General features: G+C 44.5%; 1 protein-coding gene across 1 annotated transcript in view; it reads right to left on the bottom strand.

The window, feature by feature from the left end:
• Positions 1-24936, bottom strand: part of ADAMTS19 (ADAM metallopeptidase with thrombospondin type 1 motif 19) — a 266057-nt gene that overhangs the window by 114450 nt on the left and 126671 nt on the right. The window contains exon 9 of the mRNA XM_088475170.1: positions 3944-4084. Within this exon, the coding sequence (XP_088331296.1) occupies positions 3944-4084 (141 nt within the window). The remainder of the gene's footprint in view (positions 1-3943; positions 4085-24936) is intronic.

Below are 24936 nucleotides of genomic sequence, written 5' to 3'. Positions count from 1 at the left end.
ATTTGGTAAGAGGGATTGAGAAGAAATGGGCCAGGGAGTAACAGATTCCATTACCCAGTTGGCACAACAGACTACACTAATATATAAATAAGATACACTGTGTATAATCTTTGCTGTTTTCTATCACCATTAAAAAAAAAAACTACATTAGCCAGAAATAAACATTTGATTTTATTTAACATTAAGTATGCATGTATGTAAGAATGAAACTTTAAAGATCGAGGTTTTATTTGTTTATATATGTCTGTGCTTTAGAAGTATTTTTAAGATATTACAACTGTCACCCATTACAAATTGTCTTAAAACTATGTATATGTATACACACGCACACACACACACACCAGGAGCATATTAACGCAAAAGGGGGCGAATGTGCAGCAGACCCACTAGTCTGAGGGTCGCACCCCGACCATGCATCAGGCGCAGGGGCGGATTGGCAGTTACACCCGGTGGGCCGATTGGTTGTGGGGCCGCTTTTCCATTCAGGCCCCGCCCCCTTATCCCCGTCACCCACGGCCGCAGGGTCCTGACACAGACTCACTATTTTTTTACAGGCACCCGGGCCAGCTGACTGTCAGCTCTGCCTCTGCCTTGCCGCGCCTGAGCCTCTCTCGCGAGGCCAGCGTGGCCTATTTAAACCCTGCCTAGCATGCCTTTGTCGTCACACGCCGCGGAGGAGTGAAGAAGAAAAGAAGTGGAGCGGCCTGCGGGTGACAGCGACGGAGGTAAGTTGCAGCGCCGGCGGGAATGGGAGGACGCCCAGGCAGTCTGTCTCCTCTCTACTCTTCCCTCCCCAGGCTGTGAAGTGTCAAGTTTAATTTCACAGCCTGGAGAAAGGGCAGAGAGGAGAGGAGACATTCTGGCTAGCTGCAGTGCAGGGCATTGGGGCTAGGTCCATCAGGAGAGACTCGGGATGTCTGGGGTGGGGGCCCTTCTAAGGGGGAGAGGAGATGATCTGTCTAAGGGGAAAGGGGGATGATGTGTCTCAGGGGGAGGGGGTGAGGGGAGATGATCTGTCTAAGGGGGAGGTGGTGAGGGGAGATGATCTGTCTAAGGGGGAGGTGGTGAGGGGAGATGATCTGTCTAAGGGGGAGGGGGTGAGGGGAGATGATGTGTTTAAGGGTGAGGGGGTGAGGGGAGATGATGTGTCTAAGGGTGAGGGGAGATGATCTGTCTAAGGGGGAGAGGGTGAGGGGAGATGATCTGTCTAAGGGGAGGTGGTGAGGGGAGATGATCTGTCTAAGGGAGAGGTGGTGAGGGGAGATGATCTGTCTAAGGGGAAAGGGGAATGATGTGTCTAAGGGGGAGGGGGTGAGGGGAGATGATCTGTCTAAGGGGAAAGGGGGATGATGTGTCTAAGGGGGAGGTGGTGAGGGGAGATGATCTGTCTAAGGGAAACGGGGATGATGTGTCTAATGGGGAGGGGGTGAGGGGAGATGATCTGTCTAAAGGGGAGGTGGTGAGGGCAGATGATCTGTCTTAATATGTCAAAGGGGGAGGGGGTGAGGGGAGATGATGTGTCTAGGGGAGGGGAGATGATGTGTCTAAGGGGGAGGGGGTGAGGGGAGATTATGTGTCTAAGGGGGAGGGGGTGAGGGGAGATCTGCTGAACTGGGGGGAGATGGACTTTCTGTGGGGGAGGGGGGTCTGCTATACTGAGATGATCTGTCTGTGGGGTGGGCTCATTTTGTTCTAAGGAGATATGATATTTCTGTGGGGGAGGGGGGATGCTATACTGAGATGATCTGTTCTAAGGGGAGATGATATTTCTGTGGGAAGGGGTAGCTATACTAGGTGGAGATGATCTGTCTGTGGGGAGGGGCTCTGCTACACTAGGGGTGCGGGAGATGATGATCTGTGGGGAGGGGGGGTATTCTGTGCTAAGGGGAGATGACCTGTGTGTGAGAAAGAAGGGCTATTCTGTGCTAGGGCAGGAAGATGCCACTGAGGAGACGCAGGATGATGGCGCTGGAGAGGCACAGGATGATGGCGCCTGGGAGACGCTGGAGGATGGCACTGTGGGGAGACACAGGCGATGGTGCCAGAGAGGAGAGAATTGGGGGTGGCACTGGAGAGGCGCAGGGGGATAGCGCTGAAGAAACACGTAAGGGGATAGGCTGGAGACACACCAAGATGATGATGCTGGACACACACATAGAGGACGGTAGGACCACTGGTACTATTAGAAGAAAACACTGGGGCACAGTAATCTTCAGTAAGATAACATTTCTAAGGAAACCATATTCTAATGCAAATGGTACCAAATGAGCAAATATATTTTATTAATATTAAATTGTTCAGTATAGGAAACTCCCATTTTATCCTGCCCCAAAACATCTGTTACTATGTATTATCTGGTTAAACCTCTGTTGCATGATGATGACATTGGCTTTATTGCTACACAAACAGGTGGCTTCCGGACCATGTGATCTCAGCATGAATAGTAATCACCGACTCAAGAAACTGCCTGTCCAAGAAGGATCAATTTCTTCAGAGATTCCCTGCTGCAGAGAGATCATATAGGTAAGAAAATACCCATTCACCTGCTCGCTGTGCTTATTCACTGGAGAGAGGGATTGGGGGAATGGCTCCTGGAGCTGTGGGCATGCCCCTAGCATGAAATAATGGGGGGAGTGGCTTGTGGGCATGGCATTTCTCATTAGACCACACCTCTTGTAATTAGGCCACACCCACTTTTCCGGGCGCGCGCACATAGGGCCTCTTCCACATTTTTTTCCAGGGCCACATTAAATTCCCAATCCGCCCCTGATCAGGCGTCTCCTCTGTGGCGTCATCTTCCCAGTGATATTCGGGAAATTGGTACATGTGCACTAGAGAGCAAAGGCTCTGGTATAGCGCCAGAGTCTTTGCTGTCGTGGAAGATTGAGCTGGGAAGATAGCGCCCCAGAGGAGGAGGGAGCAATTTGCCGGAGCCAGGTTAAGTATACTTTGGGTGTAGGCTGTGCAGGCCCATATGCAGTGCACACCCTGCACCCATTATAAATACACTATGTCAGACACACACAAATGGTGATTGGAGAAAGTTTGGACAATTTCACTTTCTTCTTGTGTAGAACGCAATATGTGAGAACTTGAAAGAGATTAAAGCAAAGTATTGTGCAGCCAGAGTCTATGAAGCAAATGTGAAGAGCTTTAAGTGGTTGATTTAATTTTTTTTATTAATATAAACTTCCCAATTTGCCCGGATGCACTGGATAACAAGGGTGATACAGATGTCACCCAGAAGTGATTCTATATCTTACAACTACTACAATTTAGTTCAATGACCATTGTTAACAGTTTTTAGAATACTACCCAGGGACGGTTCTAGACCAAAGGGAAGCGAGATTTGCACAGTGTATGGCCACAATATCTGATGGTTTCAGCTTGTCCGATAAAATGACTGTTGGTTTGACAGACATTTTATCTGACAGTGCATGCCCAGCATAACACTAACTGAGTTGAAAAAGATTATAGCAGTTTTCTGAAAGTCTGACCCCAACATGATATTACACATGTCACATAAAGTATAAAATAATAGCACGTTTTTGAACTATATAAAATTTGAAGGGATTATATCAAAACACGAAGCAGTCATTAGTATAATATGTAAGTAACAAGTGAAATTAACAAAATGTTTATTTAAATAATGTATGTTCTGGAGACTCATTAGTTTGCCATCTGCTTTAGATTGTATGAGACAATATAATAACATCTGAAGGAAGTGTAAGGTGAGTGACCTAAACCATTTATAATGTTACGCTTGATATGCATTGTGGGCATTAGTAAATTGGCATAATTTGTTATGTGTGATTATGACACAGATATTTAAATTACTTATGATGTGACGTGTACAAAAACAATTCACAGTCAATGGGAACGTCTTTTGATCATAACATATCATGTCATAATTCATAAATTTACCAGAGATCAAGATAATTACCTAAGGAATTTTTCAAGGTCTTCCCGGCTACATCTGGACCATGACACATCTCCAAGATTCTGCCCCTTGATCCATTCTCCTGACATGATGTGAAGGCCATCTGCGCAGGATGGGTGGTCATTGTCATGGTTAATACCCATGCTGATTTCGTCACATGTCAAGAAAAACAAAGCAAACTCAAAAATTACAAATAAATTTCCTAAGTTCAGCCAGTATCCTTATACTTGTTAAATAAGAAAAGAATTGTACACTTCTTCATCAGTTAGCAAAGCTCCAACGTTGGATACAAGAAAACCATGGTAAATGGGACTTTAAAGTGTTTGATATCATAAACTTACAAACCAAATAGATCCATATTGTAAGTTAGTGTGCCTTTATGGAATAATATATGTATGAAACATAAAGATATAATGTCTGATACAGAGGTGGACGCAGTGTCAATATCGGCCGCAAGTGGCCAGTTTTCAGTCTGTGCATGTGTCTGTGTTGCACTGCGCATACATTCCGATGGTTACCGATGCAGAACGAGCTGGGGATTTCAGAAGGCATTCCTAGGAGGTAACACTGGAGTCGCTAGCCAGCCACAGGCATGTCACAGGTGTGTCATGGTGAGCAACTGTATCTAAAGAGGCAGCTGCACTGACACAGGGGGCCATGTTTAAACAGAGATTCTGCACCTCCATAGGGATGGTGCAATCTTTGATGGTGCGATGAATTGTGCGTCTTAATACGCACAGCAATGGATTAGTGCTGCAGCTTCTGGACATCTCAGTAGATACCTACTGGACCGATTTTCGTGAAAACTGCAACATTTTGTAGTAAAAACTCCTAGAAATACCTGCAGTTTGTTTTATCTTGATCCGTCAAGTTAAAGCTGAGCAATAGCATGTGTGCGTTCAGTAAGGGCTGGGGGGAGAGGTGCTTTGCGCTCACAACTTGAATTGAACACCTCAAATAAAACAAATGTTTGTAGAAGCGATTTCATCGTGGGTAAAGCTGCGGGAAACAGCCTCTTAAATATATTTTTATTTAATTCCACGACAGCTTGTCATCATATGACAACCTTTTTGTTTCTTTTCTTTACAGTACAATGTGCCATAATCAGGAAATATGGTAAGGAGAATGGTGTTCCTTTGTTAATTGGATCATTCCTAATAAATCGGTAAAATTCCAAGTTATCCAACCAACACTGACGGATCTCTAAAAATAATAAATAAATGTCCAAGGCTTGTTTGAAACATAAAAAATATCAATGCATGTGTACAGTACAGCTGTGCGCTAGTGTTCTCCACATTTGCTGATATCTGATTGCACTATCATTTCACATTTTTCTTTTTGGGATTCATAATGATCTACAAATTGGCAAAAACAGAAAATTCACCTGGAATTCATCTCAACCTACTGTAACTTGTCCAAAGGTGTATTTATTACACCAACAAGGTGAGTGTAAGTACAGTACCATTTAACAACCAGAACAATTCACCATTTATCACACAGTGGGCCTGATTCAGACCCGCTCGGGAGCGCTGAGCCCTCGCAAGCGGGTCGATGGTGCCCTAGTGCGCATGCGCACGACGGAGGGAGCTCCGTCGTGCGCATGCGCGAGACCCGCATAGCGACGGCAAAGCCGTCACTATGGGTCTCGCACCAAAGGGGGCGTGCTCTCGATGGTGAGTGACAGCACGCCCCCTTTGGTGGGCGTGCCGGGGGCGTTGCTGCCCAGACGGAGGCGTTCCCATGGGAACGCCTACCGTCTGGGGCCGGCCCCACTGACATCACTAGTGATGTCAGTGGGAGTGCTTTTGGCTCTGATAGATCCATATTGGGCATGCTCAATGGGCATGCGGCAGCGAGACCCTACCACAAGGGTCTCATCGCAAGCCCGATGGTAGCGATGTTCTTGACCATCGCGACCATCTTTTTGGCCGCTCGCTATAGCTGTGGGTGGTCACCCACAGCTATCGAGCGGCCAGGAGGCCGCTCCAATTTTAGGTAGGAGGGCCCTGATTCAGAGCGAGCGCTCTTGTCAGAGCGTCCGGTTCTGAATCAGGCCCAGTGTACACTAAGATGTATTTTCCTTCTATTCTTGGTTGCACAATACAACATTACTAAAGAGTTTCTGATTTCAAACAAACACCACAATGAGGATGTCAAGGGACGCTGGGTTCTTATTTGACATTTACCGGGAACACCCGCGATGAGGACCACTTTAGAAATAAAAAATAAAGTATCCACTCTTTTTTTTTAAATAAAAAGAATATTAAAAGCTACTCTGGAGTGAAATGACCAAAGTTCATAGAAGTTAGGAATTTAGGGCCTGATTCAGAGCCGGACGCTATGAAAGAGTGCTCCCTCTGAATCAGGGCATTTTTTTTTTTGGAGCGGCCTTCTGGCCGCTCACATAGCTGTGGGTGACCACCCACAGCTATAGCGAGCGGCCATGATGATGGTTGCGATGGTCAAGACCATCGCGACCATCGGGCTTGCGACGAGACTCTCGGGCTTGCGACAAGGGTCTCATTCATCTCAAGCCACAGACAGCTTTCGGCTCTAACAGAGCCGGAAGCTCTCCACTGACATCGCGAGTGATGTCAGTGGGGCCGCCCCCAAACGGCAAGTGTTTGGACAGCCACCCTCCCGGCCTGCCCACCAAACGGGGCAAGCTGTCACTCAACATCGACAGCTCGCCCCCTTTGGTGCGAGACCCAGAGCGACGGATTGCCCGTCGTTAGCCGGGTCTCGTGCGTGCGCACGATGGAGCCGGCTCCGTCGTGTGCATGCGCTGTGGGCCACCATCGACCCGGTTGCGAGCGCTCAGCGCTTGCGACCGGGTCTGAATCAGGCCCTTAGTTAGAAACTCAGATGTTGATTGTAATATGTATTACAGCAGGAGATGTAATGGTTAAAACAACATTATATGATTGTAGTTTCAATTCTGTATCCATGTAGCTAGCGTTGTCACGTTGTATGAGCAGTGGTATTAGTTGCATAAGCAACATGACATAGTAGAGTACATTAAGTATGACGTGATCACAGTTTTGTGAACAACAAGATTTTCTCTATGAATTCACAGCTGCCAGGTATGACAAGAATAGCACTGACTGGATACAATTTAAGACTGATTAGACTTGGCTTAAAAGTTTTATTGTTGGATTATTTTAAATGTAAATTTATGTTGGGCATTCTAGATTTGTGAAATATGGGATGTTCTTTTTGATATATTTGCATTACATTTTTATAAGATATGTATGAATTTTATTTGGCAACATGGATACAATCAGATAAACCACTGGTTAATCAAACTATAAATCTGAGTTTATGAAGCCCCACTGCCTGAATAAAGACAGCCGTGGAAATAATTAGGTAGTATCACTGCTGACAGCTTTTCCACAGACACAGTGAGCAGTTATTGTAGGAGAATACGTAGATAATTACATCTGTATGTGTGTTTGGAATTCATGTTCCATCAGTGCCTGGTCGGAATGTTTGCAGAACTCCAGTGTAGAAAGTTTTATATTTATATATATTACAACCCGTTACACCCAGCGCTGACATGCTTTTATTTATATATTACATCTCTCTATCTCCACCTCCCCCTTTCTTTCTCTCCACCTCTCCTTCTCCCTTTCCCAACCATCTCTCTCTATCATTGCCCTCTCTCTCTCTCCTGTGTATCACTGACACTGGTGGGAGGAGTCAGCTCATAACTGACACTGGTGGGAGGAGTCAGCTCATAACTGACACTGGTGGGAGGAGTCAGCTCATAACTGACACTGGTGGGAGGAGTCAGCTCATAACTGACACTGGTGGGAGGAGTCAGCTCATAACTGACACTGGTGGGAGGAGTCAGCTCTTACCAACTGTCCAACGTAATGACATCTTTTTTATGAGTAGTCAATTTTATTATCTATATAGTAATTCACTAAGGTCTGTCCTGTCTCTTACATGCATGCGCAGTGGGAGCCGGCGTGGGTGCTACTCCTCCTATGGCTCCCACTCCTAGTGAGGTGGGGCAGACCCTAGCAGGACAGTAGGAGTAACCACCATGAGGTGAGTATGCAGCGCGGGAGGGAGGCGACAGGCCGGGGGGAGGTGGGACAGGGTGGAAGAACAGGTAGAGAAGGGGCAGGGGTGTACAGAGCAGCGGGAGGAGCAGTAACAGGACCGTGGTGACCCGGCACATGCCTGATCCTTATACTGGTATAGATTATTTGTGTAAGTACATTTATCTATTTTATAAATATCACAAAAATAAAATGTCATTTGCCAGATGTTTGAGATATAATTAAGGATAAATGTAAATTAAAAAATCCTGAGAGAGACCCAGCGGAGGAAGATAATAAAAGATAATAGGGGAGGTGAAAGACACTGAATCCATTTTTTGGCCTACAGGGTTTTTATTACTGTTATAATAGTAGAACTTTTACAAACCTTTATGTTAATTTACTACAGTAAGTGCATCCGTTTTAATTATTTGAGCTGCAGGAAGGTACAGTACTATGCTGAGATGCTCTTTTATATAAGAACAGGGTAAAAACTAATTTCTTTACAGGGGATTCACCCTTTGAGCACCAAAGCAAACACTAACTATATCTTTTCTACACACTGTATGACATTATTAGTTTATCAGAACATGTAGTTTGAGCTTTGAGGCACCCTGAAGTCATATCATACCTTTCTGTATACAAAGTAATAAAGAAGTTTAGGAGATGATTGTCTATAATTCATTATTTCGCTCTGGCCATCGTCCCTGGGTGGGAAGTACAAGTGTAAAATTATGTGTCTCTTGAGGCTTTAAAATGTCATGATGTCAAGAAAAATTTTATTATACTGCATTTATATCTCTAAGATGTAATGCATAAATCACGACTGGATGGAAAACTATGTGTACAAATAAATACACGATTTAATTACTTTTATTTATTTATTTTTCTACAGAGAGCCTTGGGCAAATAAACTCATTGCAAGTTGAGCCCACGGTTGTCAAGTCAACTAAAAATATTTTTATCTTATAAAACATTTGTAAGAAAGTCGCTGCCAAAAATCTTTGTGATCGTCTTGCAGAAAGCTGGTGCCAATTGTAATGGATTTTTAAAGATGAACTCTTCACATTTCATCTAGTACAGTGCTGCCAAAAGGGCTTTCAGTCTTCTTCCTCGTGATACTAAACGTTACATTGAGCTATTTATCTTTTTATAACAACTAAACATGTAAACGTGTATCAGGCAAAAATCGTGCAATTGTTCAAATCGTTCAATCGTTCATCTGACATATCTGACCGTGTGTATGCACCATAATGTGTACTGAGAATAAATGCCAGTGTAAAGCTGGCCTAGCCAATGTATACTAAGTAGGGTCATTTCTTCTTTATTTGTCAGTCTAAGGTGAGGTACACATTAAACAATTTTGAGGAAAATCGGAATGATATATTGTCCACGTCATCTAATGGGTACACACGTAAAGATTTTCTGTCCAACCTTCCAACTAGTTGATTGGTTGGAATGAAAATCTGGTAAGGAATGAAAGCAAATGACAATCAGCAATTTGCTCCCAAACGCCGGAAAATGGACAAAAACTGTTATTTGAACAAATTGTGTAAATCAAACATTTAACAAACTTGTCCAACGACTATTTTCATCTGTTTTCTGGCATTTAGGAGCAAATTGCTGATCATCATTTATGCCCATACGTTACCAGATTTTCATTCCAACCAATCACTAGTTGGATGGTTGGACAGAAAATCTTTAGGTGTGTATGCAGCTTAATGGTGCATATACACGGTCAGATTTTCCTTCAGATCTGTACAATAACGATTTTAAAAATCGTTCAACCGTTCATATCTGAAGGAAAATCTGACATATCTGACATGTTTGTCAGATGAACGATGCACGTTCCCGTTTGTCAGATAAAGTTATCTGACATCTCATGTGTTTGCAGTCAGATTTGGATGATTCCATTCATTTTAATACAGGCAAAAATCGTGCAATCGTTCAAATCATTCAATCGTTCAATCGTTCATCTGACATATCTGACCGTGTGTATGCACCATAAAGTGTATGCACAATTGCGCATTCATGTGCGTCGTTCATTCTTGTAATCTGATGTGTTGGTTGTCATTTGGGAAGATGTCATGATCGTGCAGTGTGTAGGCTCAACCGGAAGACCACAAGATATTTTGTTTCACGTGTGGAGCCCTGGGGTGATCAGCTGTGACAACCCTGCCTTTTCAAGTCCTGGAGCTGAAGGGGTTCCCTGTTTGGTGATGTCCGCGGGGAGAACCCGCGACCCGGTTGGCATTAGGACCCAGAGGACGCAAGTGGCAGTGCTGGGAGAGCGCAAAGGAAAGAGTCCGGTGATTGGCTGCTCCGTAGTTGTCAAAGGGGTGGAGCATGGAGAGCGGGAGCTGAGAGAGAGAGAGTGCTCTGAGGGGGCTGGTACCGGTGCTCCATGTGTGAGGAGAGCCTGAGAGGGACTGCGCTGAAGGACGAGTGCCGCGGAGAGATTCACCCGGTAAGCGGCTAGATCCAATTAAATGTGCAGTGTAGGAATGTGCACTAGAATGCAACAACCACCCTCTGTCTGAGCAGCTGCCCAGTTCCTAAAAAGCACATCACGCAGAATGTAGGGTCCTACATGGTCTTTGCATCACTCTTGGTTCAGCCATACAGTTGGACACAAGGGCGGACGAACGGAGAGAGAACAGCTGGTGTGACAACAGCGGGAGTGCAGTAAGCGACGCACTGGGTGTCGAGATAACGACAGCTGATGTAAAGACGAGGAGAGAGAGCACTGTAAGTGATCAGCCGAACTGGGGTTAGATCACAGACCACTGTAGTAGCGGGGGAGAACCGATGGTTAGTTACACCTTTTCCAGAAACCGGCACACATAGCTAACCCCTGGTGGACATTCAGCCGCATTCAGGGACTTTTTAGTGCAGCAAAAGTCTAAGCTGAGGAACTGAGTCATAGTTTTTTTCTTCCAATGTCATAATTGATTGTTATGTCAAAAGCATTATTGAACTTGTTGTAAAAGTAATGTATTGCCATAGATTAGGAAGCATTGTGAGATAATTCCTCATATTAAAGTGTAAATTATATTGTTTCTAATTCATATCTAGTTACAAATGCACTGAGGGTGATCACCTATTGCTATTAAATGTCATTCTGTAATATTGCTGAAAAATTAACCTTTTCCATAACTCAAGAACAGTGACACCTTGTTCCAGTTAATACAATTCCAGTCACTGTCCACACATGTAGTGACTTGTTTTGGGGGGTTCTCTAGGGCTAGTCTCTCTGCCAAAGCATACAGGGGGGTCCAGAAGCAGAAGTGATGGGAAGTCAATAAGTGGGCTGGAAATAAGAGGGCCGAAGAGACAAGCACGACAAACACACCTGCAGCTTTACACAACCATTAGGGGAGTGCATGCTCGCCATGAGCAACTCCGGGCCCGGGTGAAGGGGGCATGGCCTAATCGCGGGATGCATAGCCATGCCGATGTACTCGGGAGATACACGCACACTGGGTACGAGTATTTTGAAGGAATTTAAAGGTAAAATGCAATCCATGTTCCTGTTATACCCGCTTAGTGATACATAGAGAGTAGAGATTCTGATTGGACAGCAGAAAGGGCCTGCATGACGTGAGGTCAAAGCATGGTCTGATTCACAGCATGAAACGGAAGACATCTTCAAGAAATTAGATAGCGTCTTTGATTTGCAAACCATCTCTGAACTCAAGGGTCATCTTTATGCCAGAAAACAACAATCTCAAGAGTCACTGAGGGAGTTTGCCCTGGGCCTACAGGAAGCAATGTGGACAATCCAAGCCTTAGAACCACAGGAGGCAGAACAGGAGGATGAAACACTCATAAACGTATTTGTGGCCGGAGGCCGGCTCCCCGTGTGGAATGGCGGCCGTGGCACTAAAGGGGTTAACCCCTGTGCTGCGGCACCATTTTTAAAGGGACACAGGGGGCTCGGCGCACTGTATTTAATGCATTGCCGGCGCTAGGCGCCATGTGTTTAATGTTGCCGGCGCTAACGCCGGGAAGATCTGTGTAGCTGCCGCGGTTCAGGGAGGGACCACGGCAGCCTAGTGTGTGCCCGCTGGGGGCCGTCTCTTAGCGCCGCTGCTGCCGGAAACTGGCTCCGGCGGCCGTGGCGCTTAGCGTTAACCCCCGGTGTGCCACACCGGGGGGAGAACAAGGGAGCTGCCCAGCGCTTCCCGCCGGAGGCGGGGAGCTCCGCTCCCAGCTCTCTGACTGTACACTGACCGCTGACTTCTGGGGATGGGAGCAGGGCTCCCAGCCCGCCAGCACTCCAGAGCGGCAGGACGCCTCTGCAGCCGGGACAAGCTTGTCCCGGACTGCAAAGGCACAAGCTGCTGTGGCGGCACAGGGACTTAACCCCTGGTGTGCCACACCGAGGAAGGACGGGGGCAAGGGAGACGCTCTGTGGCTCCAAGCTGGAGACCGGGAGCGGAGGCTCCTGGTGCTCCAGCGACCCAGCCTCCCAGATGGATGCGGCGCGCTGACCCCTGGAGGCAGGGAGCCTAGCTCCCGGCTCTCCAGCACAACGGGCAGTGTGGCCAGCAGTTTAACCCTTGATGCACTGCACCGAGTGGGAGACTGAGGTAGCGTGCACTGGGGGTCAGGAGCGCCGGCTCCTGGTGCCCCAGGGCAGCAAGAAGGGAGCAGCAGCTGAGCACTGCTGAATAAAGGTACAGCTGCTGCAGCCAGGGCATGGTCCCAGGCTGCAGAGCTAAGAGCCCGGTACTGGGGACTGAGAGCTCAGCTCCCAGTATGCCAGCACTGCAGGGCTGATTTAGTAAAGCCCAACGCTGAGCGCTGGGCACAGTTAAAAGCACACCCCTAGGTACATGTGGTTAAATTAAATGTATAATATGAAATGCATGTATGTTAAATGTATAATTTAAGGAAAAGTAAACTTACCTGTGGTCTGTGAAGGTCCAGGGGGATCCGGAGCTCTCTGTGGGCTGCTGGGTCCCCCAGCCTCTTCCCTAGGGGAATAATATGTTCTCCTATGCAGCCTCATGCCTGGAAGTGGTATGAGGGGGTGCATAGGAAGCTGGCTAATGCAGCCAGCTAAGTGGGTTTAGGGAGCTTCAAATCGCTTCCCTTCCATGGCCAGGAAACCGTGCCCGGGGACCCTGCTTGCCCACCTCTGGAACTCAGATTCAGGCAGAAGTAGGAAGCTTGGTCCCTTAGCATATTCCTGGAAGTAGGGTTTTGGAGGGAAACCTTCCCCCGGCCCTAGACGAGCCGACTCCTGGGTGGCGACCAAAACCCCAGGTAGTCTCAGGCTCAGGGGAGTGACCACTCCCCACTGTCCATAGGGGACAATGTTAAATGTGCATGTGGCCAGCACATGCACAGGTCATGCACTTATGATGATTGGTTGGAAACCACAGGGCGGGCTTACCCCCTGTGGTAATGTGTATTAGAGTGGCATAAAAAGAGGGCCTGTGAGCCCTGTATGTGGACATCTTTGACAATCCTTTGTGGTGGAGACCTGCTGTATGATTCCTGTAACATCTTGTATGCTGATATTCCCCTTCAATCTGAAGGGAGGGTCTTTTTTAAGACTGAGAGCAATAAACACCTTTGCCTTTAAATTCTACTACATCTGTATCCTGCGACCAACAGAATTGCGCAAAACGCTATTCCATTCTCCTGCTGTTCTGGGTAAGAGCTCCGTGTCTCCAAGTTCCAGCCCTCTGCCAGCTACCATGCAGACCTGGCCCATTGCGAGGGATCAGGTGGGAACAGCCGACACCAAACAGGAGGTGTGTCCACAGTTAGTCGACGCATACACAGCAGAGCGGTTCCAAACTCCGATGGTAGAGTTTGGTGGTGGCAGCATCGTTAAACACCCACGGCGCAGTGGGCGGTGTCAGTGACACGCGGTCACTGACGGTGAGTGGGAGTCCAAAAGCGATAACCCGTGACCAGTGACGGCCTAGGCGAAAGGCATCCGGTCACAGTATTTATTGAAGGGGCGCGAGGAGAGGTGACACTTGCCCAATTGAGAATGTGTAGATGTCAAAATCCGGAATTCTCGTTCTCAGAGTTTAAGGAGGAAATGTTACAGATTGCTACTGAATGTCATTGTTTAAAATTGCTGAAAAATAAACCTTTTCCATAACATAAGAACAGTGACACCTTGTTCCAGTTAATAAAATTCCAGTCACTGTCCACACGTGTAGTGACTTGTTTTGGGGTGTTCTCTAGGGTCCTCTTCTCTCTGTCAAAGCATACAAGGGTCCAGAAGCAGAAGTGATTGGAAGTCACAGAAGGGGCTGGAAATAATGACAGTTGCCGAAGAGACAAGTACAACAAACACACATGCAGCTTTACACAGTCATTAGGGGAGTGCTACATGTACAGGAGAAAAGATTAATTGGATACAGTGCTCTGACATGATACATCGTGCCATAATTCGTAAGATTGCATAGTATGTACACTCTCAGAGGTGACGAGAGAGGGGGTGAGCGGGTACTAATTACCTGTGCATGTTGGAGGGGCCGTCGCCAACCCCGCCCTCTTATCTGTCAGCAGCCCAGCACATGCTGCTGTGTGCTGGGCTGCAGTGGGAGACCTGGGAGACTGCTGCTGCAAAGCAGCAGCAGTCTCCTCTCTCATGCCTGTGTGGGGGTGCGATCACAATGATCACAATACCTCCTCCCCAGGGTACGTTTTTCCCGAAAGAGGGCGTGGCCATGCCTCCCGCGATTAGGCCATGCCCTCGATAGTAATCGGGCCCGGACCGGCTGTCTACGACCCTTTACACTCTATATCGTGTGTTCTGGGATGAAGATATATCGGTACGACCATCACGTTGTTTGCACGTCGTTGTGATGTGTACCTACTGTAGCCTGTCATTTTATGACAATAAAATTACACCAAAAGAGTGAAGCACTACAGTGTTCTCCCCAAAAAATTTTTCCAGCCGGGTGGCATCAAGAAGTAGCCGGGTGGGGGCCTTCGCAATAATAAAATGTTTTATCCTGACCTTATAATGATTTCAACTTGAAATAACATTCTATATATTAATTATTTTCTTATTAGAGGCCCAGTTGTCTGATTATGAAAAATCTGCAAAGTCTGTAGGATCTGGTTATACAGCTCCCAGATACTGTCCCCACTTGCAGGCTCCCAAAGTGCCGGGTGGTAGGCTGTTTCTTGCCAGGTGGTGCACCCGCAAAAAACAGCCTGGGGAGAACACTGGTCAAATTCTTTAAACATCACAATCTACTACTCCAGAATACAGCTATCCAAATGTGAGGAGCTGACCCTCATCAATTAAAAATTTAATAACAGAGAAAGGAATAAGTATAGGGAATATATGAAGTACAATTTATTACAATTCAATCAAATAAACATATTTAAAAAATCTGAATGTATAAAATATATACAAAAAAAAATTAAAAATACATATATACTGTATATATACACAATACAATATAATAGGATGCCTGCGTTCTCATACAAATTCACAATATATAAACTCTACTTGCTTAAACAGATATATAAATCACAAATTGTATATAACCAAGAAAGATATATATTATATCTCTATACCCTTCTATTGGTATTTGTTATATCCACATGAAATTGGCCATCCTAATTTCGAGTTAAAGTCGCTGATTGTCATTATTATTCCGTTTGTTAATTATCAGTCTTTTGCAGATAGTTTTTCAGATGATTAGTAGATAAGCAGCAAGTCCATAATAATAATTATAGTCAACATTCACATGAATTAGATGGTTAGTAAAAAAGCAGCAGGTTAGTGATAATGGTGTTAATGGTGATAAAGTCCCAATCCCTTATCAGTCAATATAATGTGGCTCCTTCCACATAAATATACACACTGATTTGTGTTATTGTACTAAGGGCCTGATTCATCCCCACTCACGAGTGCATATCACTTGCAAGCGGGTCTTGTCGCAAGCCCGATGGTCGCGATAATCACAACAATCGCCAGGCCGCTCGCACAAGCTGTGGGTGGTCACCCACAGCTATGCGAGCGACCTGGAGGCGGAAAAAAAAAACTGCCCTGATTAAGAGCGAGCGCTTGCAAGCAGTGAGCGCCTCTGAATCAAGCCCTAAGATCCATCCCCTGTAAAGTGTCTTATTATGTAAGCTGCATTTTTCCAACAAGATTATCTCTTTACCTTGTCTGGTTATTGTGCAGCCTAGGCTGTTTGTATAAAGACGCAGCGAGCCAGTGCCTGGATACCTCCGCTGCTGCCTCTGTCTGTTTATGCAGAGTCCATTATAACTAGGGGTGAGCGAGTTCGGATTTCTGAAATCCGAACCCCCCCGAGCCCCCCCGATCCGAGTCCGATCCGAGTCAGGCTCGACTTTTCCCACCTGACTCGGATCTGAAATCGAGGCAAAACGTCATCTTCCCGCCTTCCGAGTCTCGCGGGTTTTGGATCCTATATAAGGTACCCGCGTCGGCGCCATTTTCTCACTCGGCTATGGACAGTGAAGAGGGAGGGTGGGAGTTAGGGCTGGCTGGGCTGGGCTGTGTAGTGTAGTGTAGTGTAGTGTAGTGCTGCTGTTGTCCACTACTTCAAAGTCCATAGGGGCTGGCTGGGTTGTGCTGTGCTGCTGTTGTTAATAGGGGCTAGGTCCACTACTTCAAAGTCCATAGGGGCTGGCTGGACTGTGTTGTACAGTCAGTTGTCCATAGGGGCTGTGTCCACTCCAAAGTCCTGTGCAGTGTCCCAGTCCTAAAGGGGTGCTGTAGTGTTGTCCAGGGGGTGCTCTGTCCATCAGGGGTGCTCCCCCCAAGTGCTAAAAAAATAATATTTTTTTTGTGTTTGTGAATTGTGTGCGCAGTAGCCACACGTGCATCAACAAAGTAGTGCCAAGCGTGCGCCTGTGTCATAAGTAAAGGGCCGGCTGGCTTGACCGTTAAAGGGTGCTGTAACCCCCAAAGTACACTCCAGTCCAAACCAAAAAAAAAATTATTTTCTGTGTTTGTGAATTGTGTGCGCAGTAGCCGCACGTGCATCAACAAAGTAATGCCAAGCGTGCGCCTGTGTCATAAGTAAAGGGCCGGCTGGCTTGACCGTTAAAGGGTGCTGTAACCCCCAAAGTACACTCCAGTCCAAACCAAAAAAAAATATATTTTCTGTGTTTGTGAATTGTGTGCGCAGTAGTCGCACGTGCATCAACAAAGTAATGCCAAGCGTGCGCCTGTGTCATAAGTAAAGGGCCGGCTGGCTTGACCATTAAAGGGTGCTGTAACCCCCAAAGTACACTCCAGTCCAAACCCAAAAAAAAATTATTTTCTGTGTTTGTGAATTGTGTGCGCAGTAGCCGCACGTGCATCAACAAAGTAGTGCCAAGCGTGCGCCTGTGTCATAAGTAAAGGGCCGGCTGGCTTGACCGTTAAAGGGTGCTGTAACCCCCAAAGTACACTCCAGTCCAAACCAAAAAAAAAATAATTTTCTGTGTTTGTGAATTGTGTGCGCAGTAGCCGCACGTGCATCAACAAAGTAATGCCAAGCGTGCGCCTGTGTCATAAGTAAAGGGCCGGCTGGCTTGACCGTTAAAGGGTGCTGTAACCCCCAAAGTACACTCCAGTCCAAACCAAAAAAAAAATTATTTTCTGTGTTTGTGAATTGTGTGCGCAGTAGCCGCACGTGCATCAACAAAGTAGTGCCAAGCGTGCGCCTGTGTCATAAGTAAAGGGCCGGCTGACTTGACCATTAAAGGGTGCTGTAACCCCCAAAGTACACTCCAGTCCAAACCAAAAAAAAAATTATTTTCTGTGTTTGTGAATTGTGTGCGCAGTAGCCGCACGTGCATCAACAAAGTAGTGCCAAGCGTGCGCCTGTGTCATAAGTAAAGGGCCGGCTGGCTTGACCGTTAAAGGGTGCTGTAACCCCCAAAGTACACTCCAGTCCAAACCAAAAAAAAAATTATTTTCTGTGTTTGTGAATTGTGTGCGCAGTAGCCGCACGTGCATCAACAAAGTAGTGCCAAGCGTGCGCCTGTGTCATAAGTAAAGGGCCGGCTGGCTTGACCGTTAAAGGGTGCTGTAACCCCCAAAGTACACTCCAGTCCAAACCAAAAAAAAAATTATTTTCTGTGTTTGTGACTTGTGTGCACTGTGGCTGCAAGTGAATCAACAAAGGAGCAGCGCCAAGCGTGCGCCTGTGTCCCATAAGTAAAGAGCCGGCTGGCTCATTTCTTAAAGGATGGTGTAACCCACAAAGTGCACTACTCTCCAGCAAAAATAAAAAAATATTTTCTGTGTGTGCGCTTTAGCCGCACGTATATATCAATATAACATAAATGGAGGACCAAACTTTCTCCGATAAAAATAAAATAGGGAAAGATCAAGAACCACTTCCTCCTAGTGCTATTGCTGCTGCTGGGAGTTGTTCATCATCCCAGAGAGGAAGTAGGAACATCACTACTTTTACTAAACAATTGACCCTCCAACAGTCCCTAGCGATGAGGATGAAGTACGACAGCAGTCATCCTGAAGCAAAACGTATAACTGAGGCCTTGACTGCTATGTTGGTGTTAGACGTGCGTCCGGTATCCGCCATTAGTGCAGTGGGATTTAGACAATTGATGGAGGTAGTGTGTCCACGGTTCCAAATCCCGTCTAGATTCCACCTGCATCCTCAAAGCAGCAGCGACAAGCGTGCGTCTGTCTGTTAAAGGGTGGTGACACCCTCAAAGTGTGCTACACAAACAATAAAAATATTGTTCTTTTTTTTCTGTCTTTGTGAATTGTGTGGGCTGTAGCCGCACTTGCATCCTCAAAGCAGCAGCGACAAGCGTGCGTCTGTCTGTTAAAGGGTGGTGTAACTCTCAAAGTGCTACAAAAAATAAAAAACTATTTTTTTAATGTGTTTGTGACTTGTGTGCGATGTAGCCGAACTTGCATCCTCAAAGCAGCAGCGACAAGCGTGCGTCTGTCTGTTAAAGGGTGGTGACACCCTCAAAGTGTGCTACACAAACAATAAAAATATTGTTCTTTTTTTTTCTGTCTTTGTGAATTGTGTGGGCTGTAGCCGCACTTGCATCCTCAAAGCAGCAGCGACAAGCGTGCGTCTGTCTGTTAAAGGGTGGTGTAACTCTCAAAGTGCTCCAAAAAATAAAAAACTATTTTTTTAATGTATTTGTGACTTGTGTGCGATGTAGCCGCACTTGCATCCTCAAAGCAGCAGTGACAAGCGTGCGTCTGTCTGTTAAAGGGTGGTGACACCCTCAAAGTGTGCTACACAAACAATAAAAATATTCTTCTTCTTTTTTCTGTCTTTGTGAATTGTGTGGGCTGTAGCCGCACCTGCATCCTTAAAGCAGCAGCGACAAGCGTTCGTCTGTCTGTTAAAGGGTGGTGACACCCTCAAAGTGTGCTACACAAACAATTAAAATATTGTTCTTTTTTTTCGGTCTTTGTGAAATGTGTGGACTGTAGCTGCACCTGCATCCTTAAAGCAGCAGCAACAAGCGTGCGTCTGTCTGTTAAAGGGTGGTGACACCCTCAAAGTGTGCTACACAAACAATAAAAATATTGTTCTTCTTTTTTCGGTCTTTGTGAAATGTGTGGACTGTAGCCGCACCTGCATCCTTAAAGCAGCAGCGACACGCATGCGTCTGTCTGTTAAAGGATTACATCGGTGACAGCATCCAAGTAGGCATGTCAGACAAGTCCATACCTGTACTGGCAGGAAAAAGAAGCAATTTGGAGGTCCCTGTACAAACTGGCTCTATTTTACCTGAGTTGCCCCCCCTCCAGTGTGTACTCCGAAAGAGTGTTTAGTGCAGCCGGGAACCTTGTCAGCGAAAGGCGTAGGAGGTTGCTTCCACAAAATGTGGAGAAGATGATGTTCATAAAATGAATTATCAACTCTTCCAGGGAGACCAGCCTCCAGAACGTACAGAGGGACCTGTGGTTCCAGCGGGGACGAATTAATACTCTGTGAGGATGAGGATGTACACACTGAAGAGGGTGAGGAATCGGTGGATGAGGAGGATGAGGATGACATCTTGCCTCCGTAGAGCCAGTTTGTGCAGGGACAGATTAATTGCCAGCTTGTTTTGTGGGGGCCCAAACGAACCAATAATTTCAGCCACAGTTGTGTGGCAGACCCTGGCGCTGAAATGATTGGTTTGTTAAAGTGTGCATGTCCTGTTTATAAAACATAAGGGTGGGTGGGAGGGCCCAAGGACAATTCCATCTTGCACCTCTTTTTTTTCTTTGCATTATGTACAGTTTGGGGCCTAGTTTTTCAAACTGCCATCCTGTCTGCCACTGCAGTTTCACGCCTAGATGGGTCACGTGTTTGTGCCGCCCACTCGTGTCGCTTAGCATAGTCATCCAGCTACCTCGGTGCAACCTTTTGGACATAAAAACACTATTGTGAGGTGTGAGGTGTTCAGAATAGACTGGAAATGAGTGGAAATTAAGGTTATTGAGGTTAATAATAGCATAGGAGCAGAAAAACCTACAAATTCTGTGATTTTAGCTGTTTTTATGCTTTTTTTCAAAAAAATACAGATCCAAAACACAAAACCCAGAACCCAAAACACGGAAGGGTGGTTTTGGCAAAACCAATCCAGATCCAAAACACGAAGAAAGATCCAGATCCAAAACCAAAACACAAAACACGAAAAGTGGCCGGTGCACACCCCTAATTATAACTGCTGCTGACTGGCTCTGGAGGAAGAGGCTGAAGGTGCCACTTGAAGCTGTGTGTTGGTGCTGGCTTGTGTAGGGGTTCTAAGTGCTGGGTGTTATATGGAGATGGATTTCTGCAGACGTCACTGGTGATGAGGGTGGAGCTTTGACGTGTTTCTCAGCTTGGTTACTGGGGCACCTTCAGCCTCTTCCTCCGGAGCCAGCCAACTTACTGAAGTTCTCAAAATGGGAGCGTGAAGGTTTGTAGGGGGTTTACACCTCAAATTCAATTATTCCATCTTGTCAACTCATGGATTGCAAAAGCTGATTAAAGCTGGGACAACTAATTATCCTACATAGAAGCCTATTCATCATTGGGGGCCGATGACTTTCAGTTTTCAGAGTTTGCTGAATATCAGGTGGTCCATTTGGGACCCCTAATGATGAATGGCCTGGTAATCTAAATATGGGGAAACTAGCGTTTCCGCATGATTAACAAGCCATTTATCGTATGATGAATAGGCCCCAAAATGTATTGTGTTCAATAAAGGCCAAAATGCTGCTATATTTATATTCATTCTTCATACAGTGATATTTGCTATTGGTCCACAGCAATAAATCATATTTCCACTTCATCTTTTAAAGGGAAAGGCAACATATTTGTGTATTGATTTGAACTTACTTAGTACTTTAATTTTGCATTTGCATGTTATTCTAATTTCCTATAAAATGGTATATGTGACTTTACTAGTTAAATATAATACTGTCCCGTCAATTTATTATATGAATTGTATGGTGTACTTTTAGCATATACTACTACAGGTTGAGTCTCCGATATCCAAAATGCTTGGGACCAGGGGTATATTGGATAACGAAATATTCCGTATTTTGGAATATTTGTATATCATAATGAAATATCTTGGGACTGGGACCCAAATATACTCACAGAATGTATTTATGTGTTATATACACCTTATACACGCAGCCTGCAGGTCATTTTATACAATATTTTCAATAATTTTGTGGCTCAAACAAAGTTTATGAACAAACATAAAATTCAGTTATGTTTCATATACACACAGCCTGAAGGTAATTTTATACAATATTTGTAATAATTTGTGCCTTAGACAAAGTTTGTGTACATTGGACCATCAAAAATCAAAGGTTTCATTTTCTCAGTCAAGCCAAAAAAATTCTGTATTTCGGAATATTCCATATTTCGATGTATTTGGATATGGGAGACTAAACCTGTACCACAATGAAGCAACACCTCCAGGCGTAAACCAGGCGGATAAGCTGTCCATGCGCTGTTGGACATATCTTGTGAATACACCCAGCTCTGGAAGCTACGGAAAATGCACCTTTGTTTCAGGGAGCTTTGTTTCATTAGACCTGTTAATTTAATGGGTGTGAAAAAGGGTGTAAGCCCTAGACTTTAACGACTGTGGATACTTGATTACAGTCCCTTTTTCACCCGAGACCCTTTTTAACAAAAGTTAAATTAACATGTTAATGGGCATTAACATATGTTAACGAGCATAAACACATACTGTAGAATCCGTGATAAGTTCACGGACCTATGTGTTAACAGGGTCTCTTCACTAATCAACAAATCCCCTTGAAGAAGTCTGAAAGCCAGATGAAACCGGTTGGGAGCTCCATGGTCTTATCTTTCATGAACCTACCTCATACTCTGATTAAGATAAGCACCTTGCTATTTGATACAATGCTATGAGTATACAAATTAGGCTGCCAGTATTTTTACAATTGTTTTGCTGTGATTTGTTTTTGTCTTTATATGAAATTAGTTTAAATAAATGTATTTTAAACTTTTTAATTTCTTGCATTGTTGTTGGTACCTAATAGATGAGCTGTAAAGTCATTTTACATTTGCATAGGTTGTTTACATGCACCCACATCAGCTGATTTATGTGATACATTAAACATTTTATTAGAAGGTTTTAACCCCTTCTTTGACACTAAACCTCATTGTGGACACACTTTATTGCACAGGCACTAGATGCACTATACATTCTTGGCTTGTTTCCCACTTGAAGGCATTTATATCTTCATCAGCATTTTCATATTGTAGACACCTTTCTAGCACTGACACTTTAAACATCTTGCACATGATACCTTATTGAACATAAGGTTATTCTTCTATTATATTGATTTTAAGCACTGTTTGGCGCTGGTTATCAAATCCACTGTTCACCGGGCATTAACATATGTTAACGAGCATTAACACATACAGTAGGATCCGTGGTAAGTTCACGGACCAATGCGTTAACAGGGTGTCTTCACTAATCAACAGCCTATTTATCTGGGATTTCTTTTCGGGTCTGATTAGACCTGAAAAAAATCCCCATTAAGTGCAGCCTGCGAGCTGCCTTTGGGGCTAATCGATTAGTCCAGGGGGATCAATTAGCGCACGATAAATTACAATGGCTAATTAAATTCCCCTCTTAAGCTGGATAAACACTATACATTTCTCAAGCTGACCTGGACATGGGCGGAGTTTTTTTCTCAGGCTTTATCAGGGTGTCACATTTCAGAACTTCCTACTATACTGACATCATAAATTAATTTAATCAAAATGTCAAAATAAATTTGACCAATGTTATATGTAAGCTACAGTTGACATGTGTCATTATATATTTATATAAGGCTTATTGTGTTGAAGAATTTATTAAAGGGGTAGTGGGATACTTTAATCGTTTAGTTTAGTGCAACTCATAGTACAGCAGTGGATGTACGGGTATGTGTCCAGATTCAGATTTTTTAATGCATGTAAATATAGAATTATAGAATATTTCCATTTAATTCTAAATCAGGCCTAAAGTATAAGCAGTCAAATGAGAATGAGATAAAGAACTAACAGGATGTGCTGGCTCATTAGGCATACCAAGCTTCAGGGCTGTAACTAGGGTTATGAGACCAGTGCCATGGCACAGGGCACCACAGGGCAGGGGGTGCTGTTTGGGCCTGTCAATTTTCCTTATTCTCACTTGTAGCTTCCTCTTCTTTTATCCCCAGCATCTCCTGGCCTCCCCTATCTCTCCCCTGGCCCTTCCCAATGAGGCCATGGCCCTTTTTCAGGTCCACTATCTTATGTCCTTATTTAAAAAATGGGGGGGAACCAATAATCTATTTGGCACAGGGCACCAAAAAGTCTAGTTACGGCTCTGCCAGGCAATGCCTAACCAGTTTCATTTACCAATGTATTTGCAATATAACTTTTTTTTTTCTAATACTATGAATTCAAACACAGACATGAAATGAATCACACCTTTCACCCTACACATTAGCTTTATGTTGCCCAGTTTGTATTGGACAATTACAGCATCTGCTTAAAAATATTTGTATGTAAATCATGTATTAGAATAATATGTTTAACAATAATATGAAAGAGTTAATCAATGCAGTCTCATCTATTTGGAATTACATTTAAGTTCTTATTTCTTTCATTCAGATGCCATGGGAATGAAATGGGAACAATGTCTGGGTAACAGTCAGCAGATGTGTTAGAGCCTATTAGTCTATTTGACTGCCAGATAGAATTCTTCACCTTTTCTCAACTTAACTTTATTACGTTTTCAATATATATATTAGTGCAAAGAAAGCTGCATAAAAAAAAACAATGGGTGGGAAAAAGTGAAGACTGTTAGGGGTAAATTTACTAAAGTGAGAGTTTTTAGAAGTGAGTTTTAAAAGTGATGTTGCTTATTGCAACCAATCAGATTCTGCTTAACATATAACTAGCACCTTCTAGAAGATAATAGCTAGAATCTGATTGGTTGCTATGGGCAACATCACTTTTAAAACTCACTTCTAAAAACTCTCACTTTAGTAAATTTACCCCTTAGTGTTACCATGTAATGAGTGTAAATAAAATCAATGTAATCTATTTGTAACAATCCGGTGTGATATTTTTATTTCTTTATCTTCTGTATTCTGGTGTTTGCAGTATGAATGATTTTGCTATCTATTTACCTACTAAATGACAATACTATTATAAGTTTTCCTATATAACACCATACATGGAAAATAATCAGAAATGCGGATAAATCTCCTGCACCCATGTTTGAGTACTTGTGCCCTTTTCTCTGGGTAGGCATATTGGTTCCACCTTTTAGGTGAGCAATGCAACATGAATTTGCCATGTAACCTTAAATAGTAGACATTACCACTGGACACTGGTCATTCCTTTCAATATGACTCCTGTAGCGCCATCTAGGCATATTTTACAGAAGAAAATTAAATTATATGCACACATAAACCAGTGTGATTAGAATGTACATATGTGACACATATAAAGA

This window comes from Taudactylus pleione, unplaced genomic scaffold (genome assembly GCF_031769625.1).
Source record: "Taudactylus pleione unplaced genomic scaffold, aTauple2 ptg000162l, whole genome shotgun sequence".
NCBI lineage: Eukaryota > Metazoa > Chordata > Amphibia > Anura > Myobatrachidae > Taudactylus > Taudactylus pleione.
The sequence above is the reverse complement of the archived record's forward strand: the minus strand, read 5'-3'. Positions and strand labels throughout refer to the sequence as shown.